General features: G+C 35.0%; 2 protein-coding genes across 6 annotated transcripts; one reads left to right on the forward strand and one right to left on the reverse strand.

The window, feature by feature from the left end:
• The first annotated feature begins 6,116 nt into the window (after window positions 1-6,116).
• Window positions 6,117-12,427, forward strand: EER4 (Transcription initiation factor TFIID subunit A). 2 transcript variants are annotated; one of them, XM_078323139.1, is made up of 9 exons: window positions 6,117-6,811; window positions 7,597-7,818; window positions 9,304-9,732; window positions 9,861-9,935; window positions 10,069-10,147; window positions 10,507-10,568; window positions 11,058-11,096; window positions 11,217-11,409; window positions 12,014-12,427. In XM_078323139.1, the coding sequence occupies exons 1-8, from the start codon at window positions 6,284-6,286 to the stop codon at window positions 11,388-11,390; spliced, it is 1,608 nt and encodes a 535-aa protein (XP_078179265.1). In that variant the 5' UTR covers window positions 6,117-6,283; the 3' UTR covers window positions 11,391-11,409; window positions 12,014-12,427. The 2 variants fall into 2 exon arrangements, with proteins under 2 accessions (XP_078179265.1, XP_078179270.1); XM_078323144.1 differs by having other exon boundaries at window positions 6,153-6,811; window positions 9,307-9,732.
• A 1,461-nt stretch (window positions 12,428-13,888) lies between these two features.
• LOC144573403 (Regulator of chromosome condensation (RCC1) family protein) lies at window positions 13,889-19,684 on the reverse strand. Of its 4 annotated transcripts, none has more exons than XR_013517960.1 (11): window positions 19,218-19,661; window positions 18,372-18,445; window positions 17,938-18,022; window positions 17,272-17,376; window positions 16,957-17,181; window positions 16,542-16,787; window positions 16,392-16,435; window positions 15,965-16,187; window positions 15,797-15,887; window positions 14,760-14,803; window positions 13,889-14,309 (listed from the first exon to the last, which is right to left on the reverse strand). XR_013517960.1 is itself a non-coding variant. In XM_078323186.1 (11 exons), exons 1-11 carry the CDS (start codon window positions 19,447-19,449, stop codon window positions 14,187-14,189), a joined length of 1,452 nt encoding a protein of 483 aa, XP_078179312.1. In that variant the 5' UTR covers window positions 19,450-19,684; the 3' UTR covers window positions 13,889-14,186. The 4 variants fall into 4 exon arrangements, 3 of the variants coding, with proteins under 3 accessions (XP_078179312.1, XP_078179320.1, XP_078179329.1); XM_078323186.1 differs by having other exon boundaries at window positions 16,005-16,187; window positions 19,218-19,684; XM_078323194.1 differs by having other exon boundaries at window positions 16,005-16,187; window positions 16,957-17,177; window positions 17,268-17,376; window positions 19,218-19,660.
• Between the last annotated feature and the right edge of the window lie 1,540 nt (window positions 19,685-21,224).

The raw sequence follows: 21,224 nt of genomic DNA on the forward strand, positions 1-21,224 counted from the left end.
GCTCAATATGATCTTCGTACTAAAATATACTTCAAATTTTATATATTTTTAAATTATTTTAATAATTTTTATAGATAGATACAAAATCATTGTTTTGGATGGTTCAAAATATTTTGAAAATAATAATTTTGTACCTATTTAAAAAAGAGTAAAAAAAGTTCTATAAAATATAAAATTTGGTCTTCAAATACATTTTAATATGAAAATCATGTTAAGCGGTTTGAATCAACTATTCAAATTTTGAAAACAGATAAAAGAATGTGAAGTGTGATTGGAGCACAAAACTAGCGATGCCCTACTCTGAATAGATTTCATTAAGGTAACATAGTTCATTGAAACATTAACTGATACATATGTAGGGGTGGAACTAGAAAATTTGAATAGGAGGACTAAATTAGAAAATACATAATATGTAAAAAGACAAAAAAAAAAAGTATGACCAACAGAAGTTGAATTCAAAACTATACAAATACACATTTATTATTTTATGAAGAGACTAAATTATATAAAAACTTTCAAAAACAAAAATTAAATTAAATTTTAATATATATAATTAAAAAAATTAAAATCATAAGAATGAATTTAGCACTCTACAAAACCCTTTCATTTGTTCTATTTACAATAAGAACAAGTAAACGACTAAAAATACATACAAGTTTAGTCTACAATGATGCGACTGTTATTATAAACAAACCAGGTCAGATGCTTGTTGTCATCTCTTTCTAATATTTAATCGCTCGTGCCAGCTATGCAATTTTGAATCTAAGATACCATCCTGCTAATTATTGGCCGAAATTCCACTACTTGATTGGTACGCTGCGCGATAGCTATCAAATCAAATTTTATTCGATATCTAATCATAGAATGGAGTAAGTATCACATTAAATTTGCATTTAAATTTATTTACATTTAATCTGCACTAATCTTTAAAACTATTGAATTTTATTAGATTTTGGATCGCCTTCATTTTTATGATCACGAGCTTATTGCTGCTCGGGTCTACATTGATGGACTTGATAAAATTTGGTTATTTTTTGTTATTAGCAAATTTAAATATTAAATGTTGTTTATAGATTACGTGCAAACCTCCTTGCGATGAACAAAGAGAGTTCTATGTGGAGAATTGTATTCCTAGAAAATATTATAAGACAAAGAGTGTTTTTAATTTTTTATGCATAGAACCTTTAGTATTTATTTCGGTTTAAACTTTGAATATGTATGTATCAAATTCAAATTCTATGTACCACTATAGAAATCTGTGGCAACCGGAAAAAAAAAAAAAGATTTGGATCAGTACCAATTTTACAGGTTTAAAATTTGAACCAAAATAAATACAAGTCCTTCAATGTATCGGAAACGAAAAGCATTGTTTTGTTTTAAACTTTAGGAAGCAGTGGCAACCGGAAGAAAAAAATATTTGAATTAGTACTAGTTTTACAGGTTCAAAGTTTGAACCAAAATAAATACAAGTTCTTTAATGTATCTAGGTGGCCAATTGTATTCCTAGAAAATATTATAAGACAAAGAGTGTTTTTAATTTTTTTATGCATAGAAGCTTTAGTATTTATTTCTGTTTAAACTTTGAATATGTATGTATCAATTCAAATTCTATGTACCACTATAGAAATCCGTGGCAACCGGAAAAAAAAAAGATTTGGATCAATACCAATTTTACAGGTTTAAAATTTGAACCAAAATAAATACAAGTCCTTCAATGTATCGGAAACGGAAAGTATTGTTTCGTCTTAAACTTTAGGAAGCGGTGTCAACCGGAAGAAAAAAAGATTTGAATTAGTACTAGTTTTACAGGTTCAAAGTTTGAACCGGAATAAATACAAGTTCTTTAATGTATCTAGGTGGCCAATTGTATTTCTAAAAAATATTATAAGACAAAGAATGTTTTTAATTTTTTATGCATAGAAGCTTTAGTATTTATTTCTGTTTAAACTTTGAATATGTATGTATCAATTCAAATTCTATGCATATTAAGCCACGTTATTAACAAATTAAAAAAGAAAAATAATTTGATGCAATCATTTAACCGGTATATAGTTTATAAACAGTTTCTTAATAAAATATTTTATTGCATATTTTTTAAATAAAAAATTCTCCCATATTTCTGAAACTAAATTAGAAACTGTCTTGTTCAAATTAAAAACTCTACTAATACAAGAACTATAAATGCTTTAACCATCATAAACTTGTTTGACTCTGTCGATGTCAACTGTCGGCAGCAAATACAATGTGCAATATGACGTTGGTCCATGATTGACGAGTCCTACCAAAATTGAGGTATCCACATTGCTTCTCTTTTCATATCTATAATATAATATTGCACTTGGTGGAAATTCTGTGTTTAAAAATATATTTTAAAGAAAAACCATTCTTACCTTTTATATTGGAAAAATTGTCAATATACCCATACAAACTTTTAAAATACCCCATACCCATAAAAATACCTAATATTCATTATCCCCATAAAAATTTGACATTATTTCTTCTATCTCCATTTATTTTATTTATGTAACCTAGCTATCATTTAGTTATTTTAAAAATAAAATCAACAAATATACCCTCCTTTCTCATTCTCCTTCTCCCCGAGTTTTTTAAAAATACACAAAAAAACAAATTATTAAAAATAACCATGTTTCAGGAAAAATTTTAAAAATGCCCAAACCGCTCAATTTTTCGGCGGTCCTGAATATTTATTCCGAACCGCCAAATTTTCTGGCGGTCCGAGATTTTTTTTTTCCGAACCGCCAATATTTTCGGCGGTCCGAGATTTTTTTTTTTTTGCAATTTTTTGTTTAGGCACCTCAACTTTGCACCTTTGATTAACATAGCAAACCACCTTCAAAAATCATGAAAATTGACCGACGTGCAGTCTTGACATGGTAGAACAGGACTGTGAAGTTTCATACAAAATCTCCGAACAGGTCGTGAGATATCAACTCTCAAAAATTGCCCGAATTGCTGAATATTTTATTCTGAGCCCAACTTTGCACATCTGGTTAACATAGCAAAACACCTCCAAAAATCATGAAAATTTATCGACATGCAGTTAGAGTTGTTTAAAGTTACGCATAAATCCGGCTTTCCTAGCCAAAGTTGTAACTGTTTAAAGTTTTTCCGAAAGTTGAATTTTAGAAATTCATAACTAACTGTAAAAAATCCAAATAAATTGAAATTTATGTTAATGTTATGTATTTTTTAATGCTCTATATGCTGATATAATCACTTTTGCAATTTGGTCCATAGTTTGCTATGTTAACCAGATGTGCAAAGTTGCGCTCAGAATGAAATATTCAACAGTTCGGGCAATATTTGGGAGCCGATCTCACGACCTGTTCGGAGATTTTGTATGAAAATTCAGTCATGTTCTACAATATCAAGACTCCATGTCGGCCAATTTTCACGATTTTTGGAGGTGTTTTGATATGTTATCTAGATGTGCAAAGTTGAACTTAGAATGCAATATTCAGCAATTCGGGTAATTTTTGAGAGCTGATATCTCACGACCTATTTGGAGATTTTCTATGAAACTTCACAGTCCTGTTCTACCATGTCAAGACTGCATGTCGGTCAATTTTCACGATTTTTGAAGATGGTTTGCTATGTTAATCAGAGGTGCAAAGTTGAACTCAGAATGAAATATTCAGCAATTCGGGCAATTTTTGAGAGCCGATATCTCACGACCTGTTCGGAGATTTTGTATGAAATTTCACAGTCCTGTTCTACCATGTCAAGACTGCATGTTGGTCAATTTTCACGATTTTTGAAAGTGGTTTGCTATGTTAATCAGAGGTGCAAAGTTGAGGTGCCTAAAAAAATTTGCAAAAAAAAAAAAAATCTCGGACCGCCGAAAATATTGGCGGTTTGGAAAAAAAAAATTTGGCGGTTTGGAATAAATATTCAGGACCGCCGAAAAATTGAGCGGTTTGAGCATTTTTAAAATTTTTCCTGAAACATGATTATTTTTAATAATTTGGTTTTTTTTTTGGGTATTTTTAAAAAACTCAGTCCTTCTCCTTCTCCTCCTCCTCAAATATATCAAATATTTCACAGAGAGCACAAATCCTCTTTTTGAGACTTCCAATCAGATTTGATCAAATATGGGTAGCAATGCATCAGGCAAAGACAGAGATTTCAAAATCTAATTAAATTTTGTATCAGGCCCTAATGAAGCAGTTATAAAGAAGATACAAGAGGAGAATCAACTGAAATTTTGTATTTCTTTTCTTGTCTGTACAATTACAATGGTCACCTTTTTATAGACTATACAAAGCTTTCACAGCTGCTACCTTACCGTTTTGTGTTACAACTAAATTATTTTGATGTTGTTACAATCGTTTGATCTGGTTTTATTTAGGTTATGTTTCTAACCAAAACTGGAATCAAATCCACCAATTTGTGTAACTCTTGTAACATAATTACAACAGTGCTAATTAATATTTACGATTAATATTCCAAGACTAAAGGTTTTCATGGAGAGATGCGTCCAGGTTGAAGAATGAAAGGAGAGATAGAATGAGAGAGGAAAAGGGAGGCAATATATATCAATTTTACTTTCAAAATAACTAAATAAAAAGTTAAATAAATAAAAGGGAATAGATGAAATAATGTTGAATTTTTATGGAGATATTAGATGTTACGGTGTTATCACGGAAAAATTGACTATTTTGAAAGTTTGTATGGGCACACTAGAAATTTTCCCTTTTATATTATATGCCAATCAGAACGGAGCTACTAAAAAAGAATGGGTTCAATTAATTCTCATTTCTTTTTTTCAAAAGTTTTGTACTTTAAATTATTTTCTTTATATTTTAGAGTAAAATATCAGAAATACTATAAAATTAATATCCAATTAAACAGTATAAAAATTTTACATGATTAATCTTTATTTACATTTGACTTCATAGTTAAACATTTTGGCTCCACCCCGATGCGAATTATCAGCACCTCAAAAAACTTAAAATGACATGAAAATTATTTAATATTTGAATTGCATGTACATGTGTTTAGAGAATTTACATCCCACTTATAATGAATTGCAAATGATGATGTGTTCCGTGTAAATTTAATGGCAGCGAGGTGAAACACTTGCTGATTTAGCAATTCTGATAAATTAACATTTTGTTTGAAAGTGTTACATAATTTTTTTTACAATTGCTTTGTAAATGATGATAGCATCTTCATTCATGTAATTACAAAATATTGCTTATTTTACCATTTTAGTGGGTCTCATAATTAGAATAGTATGATATAAAGATAGTGTGATATTTATATCATGAAACGGGTCTAGTAGTGTTATTTTAAAATAAAAAAAAATACAAATACACCAAGTTTCAAACACTCTCCTTCTAATTTTTAAAATAAATTCCCATACTTAAGCGTGGACTGTATTTTCAAAAGTGACTTAGAATGAGTTTAGATTTCACAAATTTTATCATTTTTGGGCCGCTTTGTAATCCTTCGGGTACAGATTTTATGAAGTAAAAATTGCTCCGTTAAAATCTTTACCCAATTCTTCACATTTAGTTCGGAACGTGCTGATTTGGGAAAAACCATTTCAAAAATTTAATAAGTTTCCATTCGTTGTCATTGTTCAATATATCGTGTCATGTCATTTCTAAAATTTAATGGGCCGTGTACAGAAAGTGGCCTTCTAAACTAAAGTGGCTTCACTGCTTCGGACAGTTGAAGTAAGAACACTACCCTAAAAAATAAAAATGGCTTTCTTTCAAGAAGTGGCGACCACCCATTGGTTTTTTATGCACATTTTCCGATTCTACGAGAGACATTTTATTATATGCTGCTGCGATCGCAACGGCTTGCAATTGTTTAATCTCATAATTTGGACCTTTTACATGACACCTGGCTCATAAACATTCCCTGAACCATCGGAGATCGGACCCACTATTCTCTGAAGTAACTCAAATTTTGAATTCAGATCCACACCGTCTGATCAGAATCCGGGTCAATCCGGTCCGAGGTAGAATGCACGGGTTATTCTAATATTCGTGCAAAAGAAGATCGGACGGTTCGGATCTAAAATCAAAATTTAAGTTGCTTTAGGGGATATGAATTCTTACAGTTGGGACCGTCATATCAGTGAGATATTTCGGTAAAAACGCGTAGGCTCTCTATTTTTTCCGGTTTCGTCTCAATCCTGTTCGCCCCAAATCCCAAACTCTCGATGGAGCTACTCTGCATCGATCAACTGTAAACCCTAGCTAAATCTAGCTCAAATTCGACTAAAATTGGAAGAGATCCTCTCTGTATAATGGCAGATAACATAGCCTCTCCTGCCATGGCGTCTCCTCAGAAACCAATGCAAACGCCAGCGCAGTCCAACCCCGACCAAATCCCGACTCCAATTTCGAACCCCAACTCGAATCATAACATAGCCTCTCCTGCCATGGCGTCACCTTCCATCAGTGATCTCTCTCAGCAAGGCCAGGTCGACGCGTCCCACAGCTCCGTAACCCTAGATTACGGTCAGAAGCAACCTAATCTCATGGCGCCAAATTCAGGATTTCAGATGGGCCAACAGCTGCAAAGATCTAATTCAGTACAAAGATTGAGCCAGATGCAACAATTGCAGCAGAATCAGCAGTTTGGTGGGACTGGGATGTCACCTGCTGCCCTCAGGATGTACAGCGGCGGTTCGGGGCAGATGAGTTTTGGTGGTGGGGCCCAACAGCAGCAGCTGATGAGTCGGGCAGGTATGATGGGTCAGGTGGGGCAGTTACCCATGCTACCGGGGCAGACTTCTGCGCATTTCGGGTTACAATCTCAGATGATGAGCCAGGTAAGAAATATCAAAAATCCATCTTTATGCTTTGTTTTGGGTATTGGAGCCAATCCCCAATTGGAATAGGGTTATTGAACTTGTATAGTTGGTTAGCTGTTTCAGGATCTCTTTGACTTGAAATTTGCAGTTTCAGGTTCATGTGAAGTAGCAACCAAGTGAAAAAAATTATTTTTGTTCTTAGAGCTACGAATTTGGAGTTTATAATATTCACTGCTATTTCTACACACGATTTTTGTTATTTATGGTGTTTCTATGGATGCACCACCCATGAACTAATATTGCATAGTAAAATTTTACTATACTGAGCCATTTCTCTGTCGGGAAAGTGAAGAATCACATCTTCAAAATTAAAATATGCTGTATTAGGACTAATTTGTATTTTACCCAATTTCCACATCAAATTTTAGGAAACCTGAGAATGAGAAATTGTAAATGAATTCACACCTCAGTTGGTTCACTTCATGTAGAGCATGCAGTTCTGATGTCTAACTGCAAAATGCCTTTTTGTCATGTTCTGACATACGAGAATTGTACTTGTATCATGCACTTTTAATTCTTTGCTTAAATTTCACAAAAAAAATTTTGTTGAGGAGCTTTCAAACATGCAAAAGTCATGATTTTTGCAATCATACCCAATTTGTCTATCCTTTTGTTTCCACTCGTATTAAATATCACGTGAAGTTGAAAAATCATGATCTGTTGTCATTTATTATGTATTTACTCGTCGTATTTAATATCAGATGAAGTTGAAGAATCTCATGATTTGTTGTCCTTTATTACAGCAAAGACAGAAGGGCATGGTCCAAGGCACGCAATTCAACCCAGCAAGTGTCGGTCAACCATTGGCTGGCATGCAAACAATGGGCATGATGGGTCAAATGGGCACTCTTGGCATTAATCAAATTAGAGCTAACGGGCCTCTCTCTTACACCCAAAACCAAAGGTTCGCTCAAATGCGGCCGCAACAGCAAATCTCAAATCAGACTGTACTTACTTCTCCTCAGGTATTCACCCAGTGCATGTTAATAGTTTTTTTTTATATTAGACATGAATCTGGACCGAAATTTTATAGATAATTTAAAAATACAAAATATCAAGCTATGAATTTGAATCGAAAAATCACAAAACTGGGAAGGATAGAAACAAAATTAACGTTTATTGGACGTCGGAGAAAGACCACGTCAGCTGGACATGAACAGAACGAATGTCACTTCTTTTCTAGTGCTACATTGCCTGCCAGTGACAATCTCTGTTTTTTTTTTTTTTTTTTTTTTACAGCGGTTGTCTTATTCTAAGAAAATAAAGAAAAACAATGGTTGTCTGGTGTAAATGTCCTCTGGAATATTAATTAGTTAAGAGTGTGAGAGGAACATTAATTACAATTTAAATAAAGAGTGCAAGGAATATTTATTGACATTAGGAGGGTGTTGTAAAAAAATAAGAAAACAAAAACGGAGAAGAGCCAGATGGACACCCACGTCTGTAGGGCGTAGGGCCATGAGAAGCATCAGAGAGCCTCCCGCAACAGTAGATCTTGCATTCTTACAATATCATATATCTGTGGTGCACTTAAGAAAAAAAAATATTTTCCTTTCTGTTTTTTGCAAACAAAATAAATAACAAGGAAACATTGAGAATGGTTAGGCAGGAAATTATAATGCAAGTGACTCATTACATTGCCACCCCCACACACTATGCTTTGGAGTTTCTTTTCCCAACACAGACTAAACACTCCGAACTGACATTTGTGCCAAATGAGGAGTTCAAGATTGTGCAGGATTGGCATCAAAGAGTAGCCTAAAGGGGTTCTGACCTTTTGGAAATTGAAGGAATTCTATATAATTTATTTTAATTTAGTTTAGGACAACTCAAAGGTTCTTTTAATGAAGCAAACTCAGATGCTTCGAAGACAGTTCCTGTATCGCATGTGTCTAATTCTTTTGCAAAATAATTTCAATCATAACAGACAACCTACTCTATTTTTTAACTACATCTTTTGGCCGGAATTGCGTGCTCTTCAGATCAAATGTCAGTTCAGTCTTTTGGCAGGAAACACTGTTAGTTTCTTTGGTTGCTTTCTGCAGTTTGTTAGACGGAATCTTTGTATGGAATTTAGTTTAGATAAGGTTCTAAATAGTAAGCTTGGGCCATATAAGGAACTGGTTAAATATTATGTAATGTCTTGTACTCTGATTTGTCATAAATAGAATGTATATATATGTTCCTGTGTGAGAAATTGGTTTTCATGAAAAACAGACTTCATATGTACACACCTTACGAGGAAAGAATATCCACTGCCACCTATCTTGCACTCTCATTTGTCATAAATAGTGATGGGTGTTTTATAAGAAGTAATTTCTGATGATGTTATATGGTCATATGCGTAAGGTACTTGTACTGAGATGGATTGGGGGCTATCTTTTTATGGGCCATTTTTTTTATTCAAAGAATAAGATATAACTTATAAAATTGTCATCTGTCTGACACAGAAGTTGACTGGGCAAAGCTTGACACGAGCATCTTCGCTCGGTGGAATGAACCAGCAGATAACCGGTTTATCTCAGAGCGGACAGCCTATTCAAATGACTCTTTCGCAACAGCAACAGCAACTACAATCCCAGCAACTCCAGTCCCAGCAAATGCAGTTGCCACAGCAGCAATTGATGAAACAGATGCAGCAGCAGCAGGCATTATTCCTGCAGCAACAGCAGTTACAGCAACTCCAACAGCAACAGCAGCAGCAGCAGCAACAGTCCCCCAGGGTGGTGGGGTCCCCTTTGCAGAGGAGTGCAAGTGGTTCCCAACAGGACAATAATCCTGCCACTTCCGGGAATACTGCTACTGGATTAGCAAACCAAGGCCAGGAATCCGCAATTCCTATCCTGGGAAAGAGAAAGATCAGTGATGTTGTATCTCAGGTAATTTAATTTATTAGTTTTCAAGACCATTGCCTTTACCTAAACATAATGCATTCTGTGTAAATGTATGTCTAAGCTATTCTCAGTTACTTCCATACATTAACAAGATATGGAATGTGTGAGTGCAGGTGGATCCGTTAGTTAAGTTTGATCCTTACAGTGAAGACGCTGTCTTGGAGTCTGCCGAAAGCTTCCTTGAATCGGTGATTGTTCTTTTTTATAACACATCATTTTCTTAAGTTCTTGATATGATATGATATGATATGATATGATTACTTTCCTATATTAAGCAAGATCTGGCAACTTGAATATGCACAACCTTTTTACCACTTTCAGGTTGTATCATTTGCCTGTAATCTTGCCAAGCACAGGAAATCGTCAGCTCTAGAACCGAAGGACCTTTTGCTTCCTCTAGGTATTTTTTGTTTTTTGTTTTTGCTGGACGTCTCTATTAATATAATGCTGGACTTGCTGGCCACCCCCATGAGTCCGCATCCTCAGCATTAATGTGCCATTTGATTTAGCTCCGGACTGTCCAATCAGAATTCGGGCCAATCCAGCCCACACCTGTAATGCATGGGGGCCTTTAGTATTCGTGCAAATTTAAATTGGACGGTCCGGATCTAAACTCAAAATATGAGTTAACTCAGAGGATACGCTGCCCCCCTGGAGTTGTTAACCTGCTGGTTGAATGATCTTAGCACCCGTTACTCGTGCCAGCTTGCTCCAATTTTGCTTCTTAACCTAATAAAAATATTCTGTTTTAATTTCCAGAGAGAACTTGGCAATTAACTATTCCTGGTTATTCAAGGGAGGAAAAGAAGCCGAAGACTTCAGTGAGTATCCTCTTTGAGAATTATTTATATGTTAACTAACTTGGTTTGGTAAGATAATATCTTATGAACTTGTGCAGTCAATTCATTCAACTCCATCTTGTAGCGATTTTAGCATACTACCACTAGTGTAATAAAGAGAACAATTTTGCCTGATACCTTTCAGGCTTGGGTTCCAACACTTTCTCATAGGCATATAATATAATTGGGTAGGATTTGGTGCTTGATCAACCTTGATAGGTTGTAGTGGTGGATTGCACATTTGCATAAAATAATTGATACAACCCAACTACCTCTCAACTGGCTTCTCTTCTCCAATTTTTGTTCTCTGGTTGTTTCCTCCAGAAACCATGGTTCTTCCTAATTTAATTAGATGCTGTAATCACTAACTTCACTTAATTTATGAAAGGTCTTGATTGGTAAATTTCCATATAAAATTAAAAATTGTGCATGGACGCTGGCTGACTGGCTCTTAACAATTTACTCTTGCAGGTACCTCCTAATGATACCCACAAAAGACGGATGGAAATGGTAAAATTAACTTCTCTTTTGTTGTCTCATGTGTTAACTTTCTTCTGCTGTTTAAATATAGGGTTAAAACCTAAATGAGTTTTGGATAAACAAATACACTGATGAACAAATAATGAACAGGTAAGAGCGTTAATGGATCAAGGGGGTGCAAGACCCATGCCTATGATGAATAAGCCAATTGCAATAGTTGATGATATGCCAAGTGAGCACGGCATAATAAGGACTTCATCCAGTGCCGAGGCACAGTTTTCTATGCCTACTGTCGGTGTCATGCAAAAAGTTGCCCCCTTCTAGATGCTCTTTGTTTAGACCAGTAAGTTCCTCATAACTTTCTATGATTATATTTAGTACCAGGCAGATGCCAGATATTAGGTATATCTACACTGGGGGTACACTTGTGCCTCCCTGCCTCCACTCTTTGAGAGCTTATAAAACTTTAAAAAAAAAAATCTATAATCTTATCCCACTTTATGTACAAATCATAGTATTATATTTCGGACTTCATTCCGATGGGCTTCAGGAATTTTGTGAAAATTTACTGTTGTGGACCCTTTCTGTACACTACACGTGCTCTTGATGTGCACCAAAATGTGGCCATCATCTATGCTTATATAGCAAATGTAGATCATATGATACATTCCATTTGAGTTCCAGATTGTAATCCACTAAGCCTTTACTCTTTAGTGAGCACCATAGAGATGCAAAAATGAGGCATTTTGAACTCTCCTTGTGTGGCCATTTTTCTAACATCAACAGCAATTCATTCTCTTTATTGTCTATGAAAAACACTCCTCTTTATTAGTAAAATTGATTTTTTTGTCGTGTTGTCGCCACACCAACCAACTTGGAGCAATGGATTTTATTATGGTCCTTGTGTCTTTATTTATCTTGTACTGTTTTGTCTTGTTTTCGTTCAGATTAGATGATGCTAGATTATTGCCAATGTACAAAAGCTCGGACAACTTATTGGCTGCCCCTATTTAGACTTGGAAGTAGAGAATAAATTATGTAAGCTGTACATAATTGTCGAATATCAAAGTCCAACACATGATTTAAGAGAGCTTATAACAGTGTGCTGCAGATAATTGTTGGATTTGATGTAATTAATTTGTTATAACAGTCAGAGTTTACCATCTCTCTCCCCTTTTTTTCCCTCAGTTCTTTCATAGAACCTAATTGTGGCTGTTGGATGTAATTAATTTGTAATTTCATATCAATGTATGAAGTTACAGAAGACATGGTTTATTTGACGCGTTGGGTGAAGTATGTCAGAGGTCATTAATTATTTTTACGTCATAAATCAGACAGTAAATTTTTATTTATTTTATTTATTTTTGCAGGTTGCAAAACCTTCCTGTTGACCCGGTCAGTCGTTTCGTTTTTCTTAGTAGACGAACAAGATGTTCATCCTATTCTCTTTATTTCTTCTCTTTTATCGCCATTACTCACCTGTGCTGGTTTTCATAAAGATGCTTAGGGCTTAAATATTCAAAAAGACTTTATTGGTTGAAAGTGAGAATATGGAGTTCTTTCCTGTTAAATTAATTGAATATAACAGTCGGATGAAGTGTACAACACCTGAAAAAGTTTGCTTTCGATTATTTTAGGATGATGTGAAAGCATTCAAATAAAGTCACTGCACGCAAAAAAAAAAAAAAACTCACGAATTTAAATCGGAACCGAATACTCTGCCCCTTGGCAGGAATTTTCTGCTCCAGAGTCATCAGAATCATGCGTGTGAGTCTGAGGTGAGTCCTCAATTCGAAAATTAAAAGTGATCGGCTCTTTTAACAATGATCGGTCTCACACACAGTAATTGAAGGAGCAGGAAATTCCTGCACCTAGGAGGGCGTGCTAGAGGATTCGGAGTCATTTAAATCTACAAGAGTTACTATACGAATCTGACCTCCCAATGTACGAAATACAGTCTAAATCATTCTCGGATCTGATGTTAAATTGACCAGAGTATCCGTATCACCACTTTTGTTGTACGAAAAATTTATTTAAACTCTCTTAGATTGAAGTACTATGCATAGTACAGACCGATGCTTACTATGGACTCGTATATCTGTTTTCAAAATTCAAATAGTCAATCTGAATCGGTTAACAAATTAAATATTTTTTAGAATACTTTTAGCATTTTTTAATAGAAAAAATCACTTTTTTATATGATTCAACATCTTCAGATCATATGATTTTCTATCTATTTAATAAATAGATAGTAAAGAATTTTAAAAATATATTTTTAGAATAATATCTTGTTGGGTTGATTGTTTGAACGTTGAAGACAGATGAATTTATAGTACCGATCTGTCTGGGGGTCTGCATAAATCAAATAATTGAACTGCCTCGTCTTTAGGCTGTGCATAAATCAAATAATACCGGAAAGGAACCAATTAGGCGCTAGAAGCGCCAAAATGATATCGAATTCTCGCATCACCGGTATTGCCAGGACAGTCCCGATCGTTATACTGTGTCTAACACAGTTCGGTTATGTGTGGCAAATCGACATAATTGACAAGTCGATGCCATCTGATCATAGTGCTTTAACTCGTGAACAACAAGATCTTCCCTTTTTTTTCTCCTTTAGCATAAAAGTAATAATAAAATCCTTCAAAGCTTTCATCATAGACACTAGATTAGTTCACAACAAACTTTCACGACTAGCTTCACAAGGGGTATTTAGCTATTTTGTAACTTCAAATCGGAAATTGAAGTGGAGAGAAGATAAAATGCTGTAAGGGCACTTTAAATCTATTATTTGTTAGCATTTCTCGGATTTCCAAGGCACGACAGTAACATAAAATACATATGTGAAATAAATTAGTGACACAACGGTACAATCTAAAGCTAATAACATGCACAGCGGAGGAAAAGCACTCTCTCTCCAAATGCGAGTACACAATTCATGGTTAATAAAACCTGAGGAAAAGAATTGAATGCTAATCCATGCAAGTGCATTTGTATGCATGAACATGTATATACATATGATAATTATCTCTGCATTCTGGTGTCCAAACCTAAGAAACCCTAACAAAATCGCCAACTAGAAAATGTCCATTGCTTTCCTAGAAGAGTCCCAAAGTTAACTTAACTAGGAGATTCAGCAAGCACCAATGTATGCCACCAACCACACGACACATTTAATGGCTTGTATGACTCGATTTGGACTTGAGAGGGAATGTTCCGATCAATTGCATCGCCCAAGCCAAGCTGCACATTCAAAATTTGAGAAAGTTGTAACAAATAGATTCTATCTGAAAAATGAGTGGGCTATGGTATTATGCATAGCTATAGGTCATGTATACGGATCAATATTTTCGTTTTTGAAGTCCAAATAGTAGGATCTGAGTCATTCAACATGAATTACACATGAAAATGTACTTGCAGACTAAATTTTACATTTTGTAGAATATTTTTACTATTTTTTAGATAGGTAAAAAATCACTACCTTTGAATGGTCTAGAATCTTAATCACGTGATTTTCTACCTATCTAAAAAAATTCTAAAAAATGTAAAATTTTATCTACAAGTACTTTTTCATATGGAGATCAAATTGAGCGGTTCAGATCAATTGTTTGGACTTTGAAAATTGAGATATCGGTCCATAATACGGCCTCTCTCCTGAAAGATCTTTATTTCTCAAAAGAAAGGCGATCATACCTGGCCATACTTATTCCATCCCCAGCAAAACACCACACCATCCTCTACATGAGAAAGAACAAAAGGTTTAGTAGCATGGCCTAAAACATAAATCATATACACGTGCTGCTGCCACCAATTGCTGATGCAACAAGTTGTCAATTTTACAATAATAAAGTTCGGATCACCTAAAACTAACCCAAATTTTGAGTTTAGATCCAGACAGTCTCCGATCAAAATCCAGCCAATGCAGTCCGAGGTGGAATGCACGGGGCCCTTTAAATATTGTGCCAAAGCAGATCGAACGGTCCAGATCCAAACTAAAAATTTGAGTTACTTTAGGGGATCCAAATTCAAACAAAAAGACCATTATTTTTTATTACATCATGAATGAAGTGTGCTTATCCGCAATGTGTGGATCTTCTAGGTTGTTCTACAACATAGTCAGTTCAATTATGCGTCTCCCACTAGAAAAGCCTTACCATAGCCAATTGAACCCACAAACTAATCAGAATAGTCAAATTTTAATGAATGCAATGCTACTTTTTCATATTTTGTACAAAAGGAATCAAAGTATATATACATCTTGTACTTGTGTGCACAATGCTCATGATGTAGACCAATCAACAAATCACACGTTTTCTGGGTAAGATTTTAAAATATTAATGCAGAAGATGAGTCCCACTTGTGGTACCAAAATTCTATATAAGCAAATGGTGTTAAATTACAAGTACATTGGATAAATTCATGCATGCCTAGCGCCTGAGAAATTAAGCATACTCTTGCAAAGCAAGATGTATACCCCAATCCCAACTACTACTATATATTCCTCCCCATTACTCTACACAAGTAGTGAGCAAAAGAAGGCTAACCTTAACTTTAAAACAAATAGGAAAAAAGAACCAAATTTAAATTTTTCATGCTCTAGAGAAGCATATGGAATTATTTCTTGTTATAAGTATTCCATATTTGATAGGGACATGCAATTATTCCTACATATTAAACAGGTGAAGAATGGTGATTAATCGAGATGACAAATCTCAAGGATAATTAAGTACCAGTAATCATCGCACTATGCCGGGCTCCACAAGAAACAGCCCTTGCATGCTTATTCTCCAAGCACGATGCCTCAACCAGCTTTGGAACAGTCTGCACAACATAGGAACATCAATAATAACAAATAATCTGTTGGGATTTATTTAGAATTGCAAATTATGAAATCGAACCGTAAGAAACCAAAAGTCGGTCATCCATTAGGACATGTACCTCAGCCTGGTCAGAACCAGTGCCGAGCTGGCCAAATTGATTACCACCGAAAGAATAGACATCTCCATCAACAGATGTGCATACAGTATGCCATAGACCAGCAGCAATGTCTCTCATTTTTACCCCTAGAATTGATTGCACACATGTCGGGCTTAACAGGTCATCTGTGCTTCCTAGCCCGCACTGCAGCATAGGAACAATATACAATTATTGCAAATATTAACAAAAAGAGCAGAAAAGAGTCGTACATTCATGAGGGAAGTACATGTTTATTGTTCATTTTGGCTGAATAACGAACCCAGTTAAGCACAACACAAGGGAAGCTGGATATAAACCGTGGATAATTAAAAATCCCCATAACATGAAGGAACAAATATCACAACTTACTTGCCCATATAGACCCCATCCAAAGGTAAGCAGTGCTCCTGAATCTGAACACAAGAAAAATTATCAGTATTCCTTTTTTTTTAACGATTACAAATAGTACAACTGGTTAGTGATTACTACAAAAGGAGGAATATAAGGACAAACATATACCTGTGACTACAGCACTGTGCCGGCCGCCACATGCAATTGCCTTCACACAAGTTCCGGTAACTTTACTTAAAGCCCCCTCTGAACTTCTATTATTAGCCATCATACTTGATGCTCGGTCCTTGCCATAAAATGCCGTATCAATGCAAGGTATTGGGTGAGGAGATGAGACGGTACGAATTCTAGAACCAAGGCCTAGCTGCCCTTCGCCTCCATAGCCCCAACCCCACACTTGTCCCAAATCTGATGCTTTGGGGAAGATACAACAGATATAAATCAGAATTAACAGATTTATTAAGATCGTGTTTTGTACCACACTGATTTCTTAGTACACTTCTTCTTGTTGGGTTTCTTTGGATTTTGAAAAACTATAATTTCGCATATGTCCATATTGAATTATTGGGGCAACAAAATGTACCTGATAAGGCAAGGGTGTGGCGGCCACCAGCAGCTACTTTTACAATCCTAACCCCAGTATTAAATGTCACCAAGCAAGGAGGTGCCGATAGAATTTCATCACTTGATGTAGAGCTCTCTGATCCATGTTTAGATGAAGAAGATGAAGCCACTTTTCTTCGTTTTGTTCCCTCTTCAACTGCGACTCGGTTTTCACTAGACCTTGACACCTGAGACCTAGGGCTCACTATAGAAAAAGAGGTTATATTACATAGATATAAGCATTTTTTAAGACAAGAACTTGTTCATTTAAATAATTAACAGTAACTGCACAAGCCTTGGTCAATGTCTCTTTCAGATGTCCCGGCTGAAGATTGATCTGATACAACTCTGCCAGTTGGAACGCACTCTTTCCACCCCCATGTATATACCTCTCCTCTATCTGGAAAAATAATAGATACTTCTAAATATTTTAAAAAAAAAATATATATATATATATATATAGAGGATGGCTAAGCTCAAATCGTTTGTTCCTGGACTCAGGAACAAACGATTCAGTTCTCAAACGATTCAGTTCTCTGATTTCCGAAGTTCAAATGGCCGATCCAAACCGTTAGATGTTTAATCTATATTAAAATGTGCTTGGAAATGTGCTTGGAGACAAAATTTTATATTTTTTGAAATTTTTTTACTATTTATTAAGATGGTTTGAAAGTCGCTGTTTTTTTATAGTGCAGAATTTTAATAAAAACAGCGACTTTCAAACCCTCTTAATAAATAGTAAAAAAATTCCAAAAAATATAAAATTTTGTCTCCAAGCACATTTTAATATAGATTAAACATCTAACGGTTTGGATTGACCATTTGACCTACGGAAATCAGAGAACTGAATCGTTTGTTCCTGAGTCCAGGAACAAACGATTTGAGCTTAGCCATCCTCTATATATATATATATATATATATATATATTTGAGTATATTTCTAGACAAGGTCAGCAAATAACCTGTCACAGCAGCACAGTGGGCCCAGCCCGCATCTGCCTCTACTACCCGAATGTCACTCGGGAGAGGAAAAGCCTCTGGCGTTTCCTGTATGTGCATTGAAATAAATAAAATAGTCCTCTACAAACAAGTGGATTACACAAAGAATCCTCGAGACAATTAAATTATTACATCCCCAGTCTGGTCATAATATTTCTATTTGTACCTTTGGACAAAAAATGGGAATGCTAAACTGCCAATCCGATGAATAAAAAAAAAAAACTCAGACATACCAGAACTTCATCAGGACTTTGCAACCTCTAGGGATTATAATTTTTAGATTTTCATGAATAATCATATTGCATTAACTGAATAATCAACAAAGCCAATGGTAATATGATTACATACATACTGAAGAAAAGAGAATAGGTCAAATCTTAAATAAAAATGAATGTACCTCATGCTTCCCTGAAGTAACGTAACTTTGGCCCATTTCATCCATAGAGCCCCATGTAAGGATCTTTCCAGTTTCTGATACAAAAAGAATACAGAAATGAGGACCTCCTTTCTTTACTACAAAATGATTAGAATTTAACTACATTTCTCAAAAATTAAAAGAAAAGGATCCTTGGTAAGAATATTGATTAAGTAAATTTTAAGGAATTACAGAAAAATGAACAATATAATTATGACAATCATAATTGACTCCGAGATATAAATATAATAAATGGATTGCGCACTTTAATAAAACACAAGAGGTAAACTCCATTCCCATATTTTGTTTCTAAATATGGGCTACACCAACTAAAGTCTTTATTCCTCTACAAGGAAGCGTGTGTTAACTTAAAATAAGTTACTTTTTCCTCCTTCAGGATTTGAAATATATTAGAATATAACTGTTGAAAATCCCTTGCTTTTAGTCGAACTTCTAATTATATTACATTCCTCCAATCTTGGTACTTAATTAAAACTGGCTTATCACGAACTTTCCAGAAAAAAAAAACATAATGTTTTATATACAAACATAATGTTTCACAAAAAAGGTTGATTTATACGCAAACAAAATGCTTCAGAAATCGTATAAATTCTAGAAACAAAAATAATGTAAAAACAAAACACAATTTCAAAATCAGAAAATCGCCAGATGCAAAAGCACTCGTTATCAATTAAACCGAGGCCAGCTAATTTTCACACATTTTAAACAGCGCAAAAGGATCCGTTAGAGAAAGCGTTCAAGCTTAAAAAGCACATTTTGAAAGGGTACGAGCAGATAAGGACTTCAATAGTAGAGAGAGAGATCTACCAGAAAGAGCCATGGCGAAGCCACAACCTCCACCACACACATCTCGCCACGTGTCACCAGCAAAGGAGTCAGGTAGCCTTACAGGAGCCGGGTGAAGCAAAGGGGATCTCTGAGGCGACACTCCTGGCAAATAGCCCCACATCATGACAACCTTCTCCTTTTGCTCCTCTCCAGTCGGCTCCTTTCCGTCCTCCTCCATTTCTTCACCTCCTTCTCCGCCTCCACCGCTCATCACTTAGCTCAGAAGTACAGCTTGAGTTCTTTCTTTCTATGATCTCGATTCTTTACTTGTGTCTTCCTATGAAGAGCACCAGAAACTTACCTATCAATTTGTCGATTTTTGAGACAATTTTGAAGTCCTCTTTTGTAGCAGTTGCAACAGCCGTCCAAACGAAGAAAGAAACGAGAGGACTGCGTTGGGAGTGGAAGAAGAGGGAGAGACAGAAAGAGAAAAGAATATTTGCATTTATACCCCTTACTTTCCTGCTTAACCCTCACTAGACAACGCACGAGGAAACCGGGAAAATTTTTTTGGTAGAAATTAATAAGAAAAAATAGAGAAACAGAAAGATTACAGAAGATTTTTAATTGGTAGAAAAATCAATACAAATTGTATCGATTTTAAATGTTTCAGAGTTTTGATCGGTGAAATTATCACCGATTTTAACTCAAATTTGTAATTTATTTTTATTTATCATTTTGCCTCTTGCATTTAAGACACGTGTGGATCGGTAACATAGTCCAACTTACCACCTCTATCATCATTTCAAGTTTTCGTTAATAAGCTGACAAAAGTTGTCAGAGTTGTATTGAATAAAAGTCTAGATTATATTAATCGGATCATACTATGCAACTAAGTAAAGTTAGTAAGAAAACAAGTTGCATTTTAAATTCCATCATTACCGCGGAAAAATAGAAAAAAAAAAAGTTAGATCGACAATAATCTTACCGATCAAAATTCGAGACAATTAAAATTTGTACAATTCGTACCGATCTATCTACTAATGTAAAATCTTCTATACTCTTTTTATTTCTCTCTCTTCTTTCTTATTAATTTCTACCGAAAAAAAAAATTCCGAGGAAACACACTAATTTGGAATTATTTATTTTCTAATTCAAACCAAAATATTTTTTCTTTTACAGAATAATCATAATGCCATTTTATTAAGCTTGTATCATCAATATATATTTTTGACTGAAGCATTCAATTAATATACCATGTTTGAATTTTAGATTTGTATTCAAGAGATATATATTTGAGTTTGAGGGTTCAATTTGTAAATGATGTTCTTGCGACTATACAAAATAATGATTTTACAGGGATATGTGGAGAAGCAAAGCACAAAGAGCAAAGGTACGGAGAGAGAGAATGAGGCGTATAATTTGTTGGTGTATAAGGGAGCCACGTTGGACGCCCACGTGGTACAGAGGCCACACGTGGCGTGATGGTGACCAGTCGATCCGCTCAGCCCTTCCTGGCCAGGAGTTCACCGGAAGCTTCTGGAAGTGTGTTTGGTCATTGGTGGGTCAGAGATCCACTCTTGGGCGCCTCTGGTTTGCGTGTCCGACGATAAAGTTGGCCACGTCGTGACGTTGGCTTCAACGCATCTCTTCTCCAGTTTCAAATTAACAGGATATGTTCCTCTGCCGATATAAATCTTACCTTTTCTCCAATTTACACTTTTGTTATCTTCAAAATTTAGAATCATATTCCAACGGTGAATCGGGTCGTGTTTGGAGTCGGAGTGCAAATGGATCGGATACGGATAAAACTATATTTGTATTCGTTTTTATTTTTTTGAATACGGATACAGATATCTGTTTTTTATAATAGTTAATAACATATTTTTTTTATAATATATATCTATTATTCGAATACGAATAATTAAAATTTAAAATCATATCCGTATTTGATCTGTACGAATATTTTGATATCGAATATCCACATTTAATTTTCAAATACAAATTCGGATACAATCAGATAATATCTCACCCGTTTGCACTTCT

Source organism: Carex rostrata, chromosome 2 (assembly GCF_964058835.1).
Source record: "Carex rostrata chromosome 2, lpCarRost1.2, whole genome shotgun sequence".
Taxonomy (NCBI): Eukaryota; Viridiplantae; Streptophyta; class Magnoliopsida; order Poales; family Cyperaceae; genus Carex; species Carex rostrata.

Excerpts from the sequence above, each read along its gene's own strand:
- EER4 (XM_078323139.1), top strand. The coding sequence starts at position 6,284 with ATGGCAGATAACATAGCCTCTCCTGCCATGGCGTCTCCTCAGAAACCA. Across the intron at positions 6,812-7,596 it reads AATCTCAGATGATGAGCCAG|CAAAGACAGAAGGGCATGGT; the intron begins GTAAGAAATATC and ends CCTTTATTACAG. Across the intron at positions 9,733-9,860 it reads TCAGTGATGTTGTATCTCAG|GTGGATCCGTTAGTTAAGTT; the intron begins GTAATTTAATTT and ends GTGTGAGTGCAG.
- LOC144573403 (XM_078323186.1), bottom strand. The coding sequence starts at position 19,449 with ATGAGCGGTGGAGGCGGAGAAGGAGGTGAAGAAATGGAGGAGGACGGA. Across the intron at positions 18,446-19,217 it reads CTTCGCCATGGCTCTTTCTG|AAACTGGAAAGATCCTTACA; the intron begins GTAGATCTCTCT and ends TTTTTGTATCAG. Across the intron at positions 15,888-16,004 it reads CTGGTTCTGACCAGGCTGAG|ACTGTTCCAAAGCTGGTTGA; the intron begins GTACATGTCCTA and ends TATGTTGTGCAG.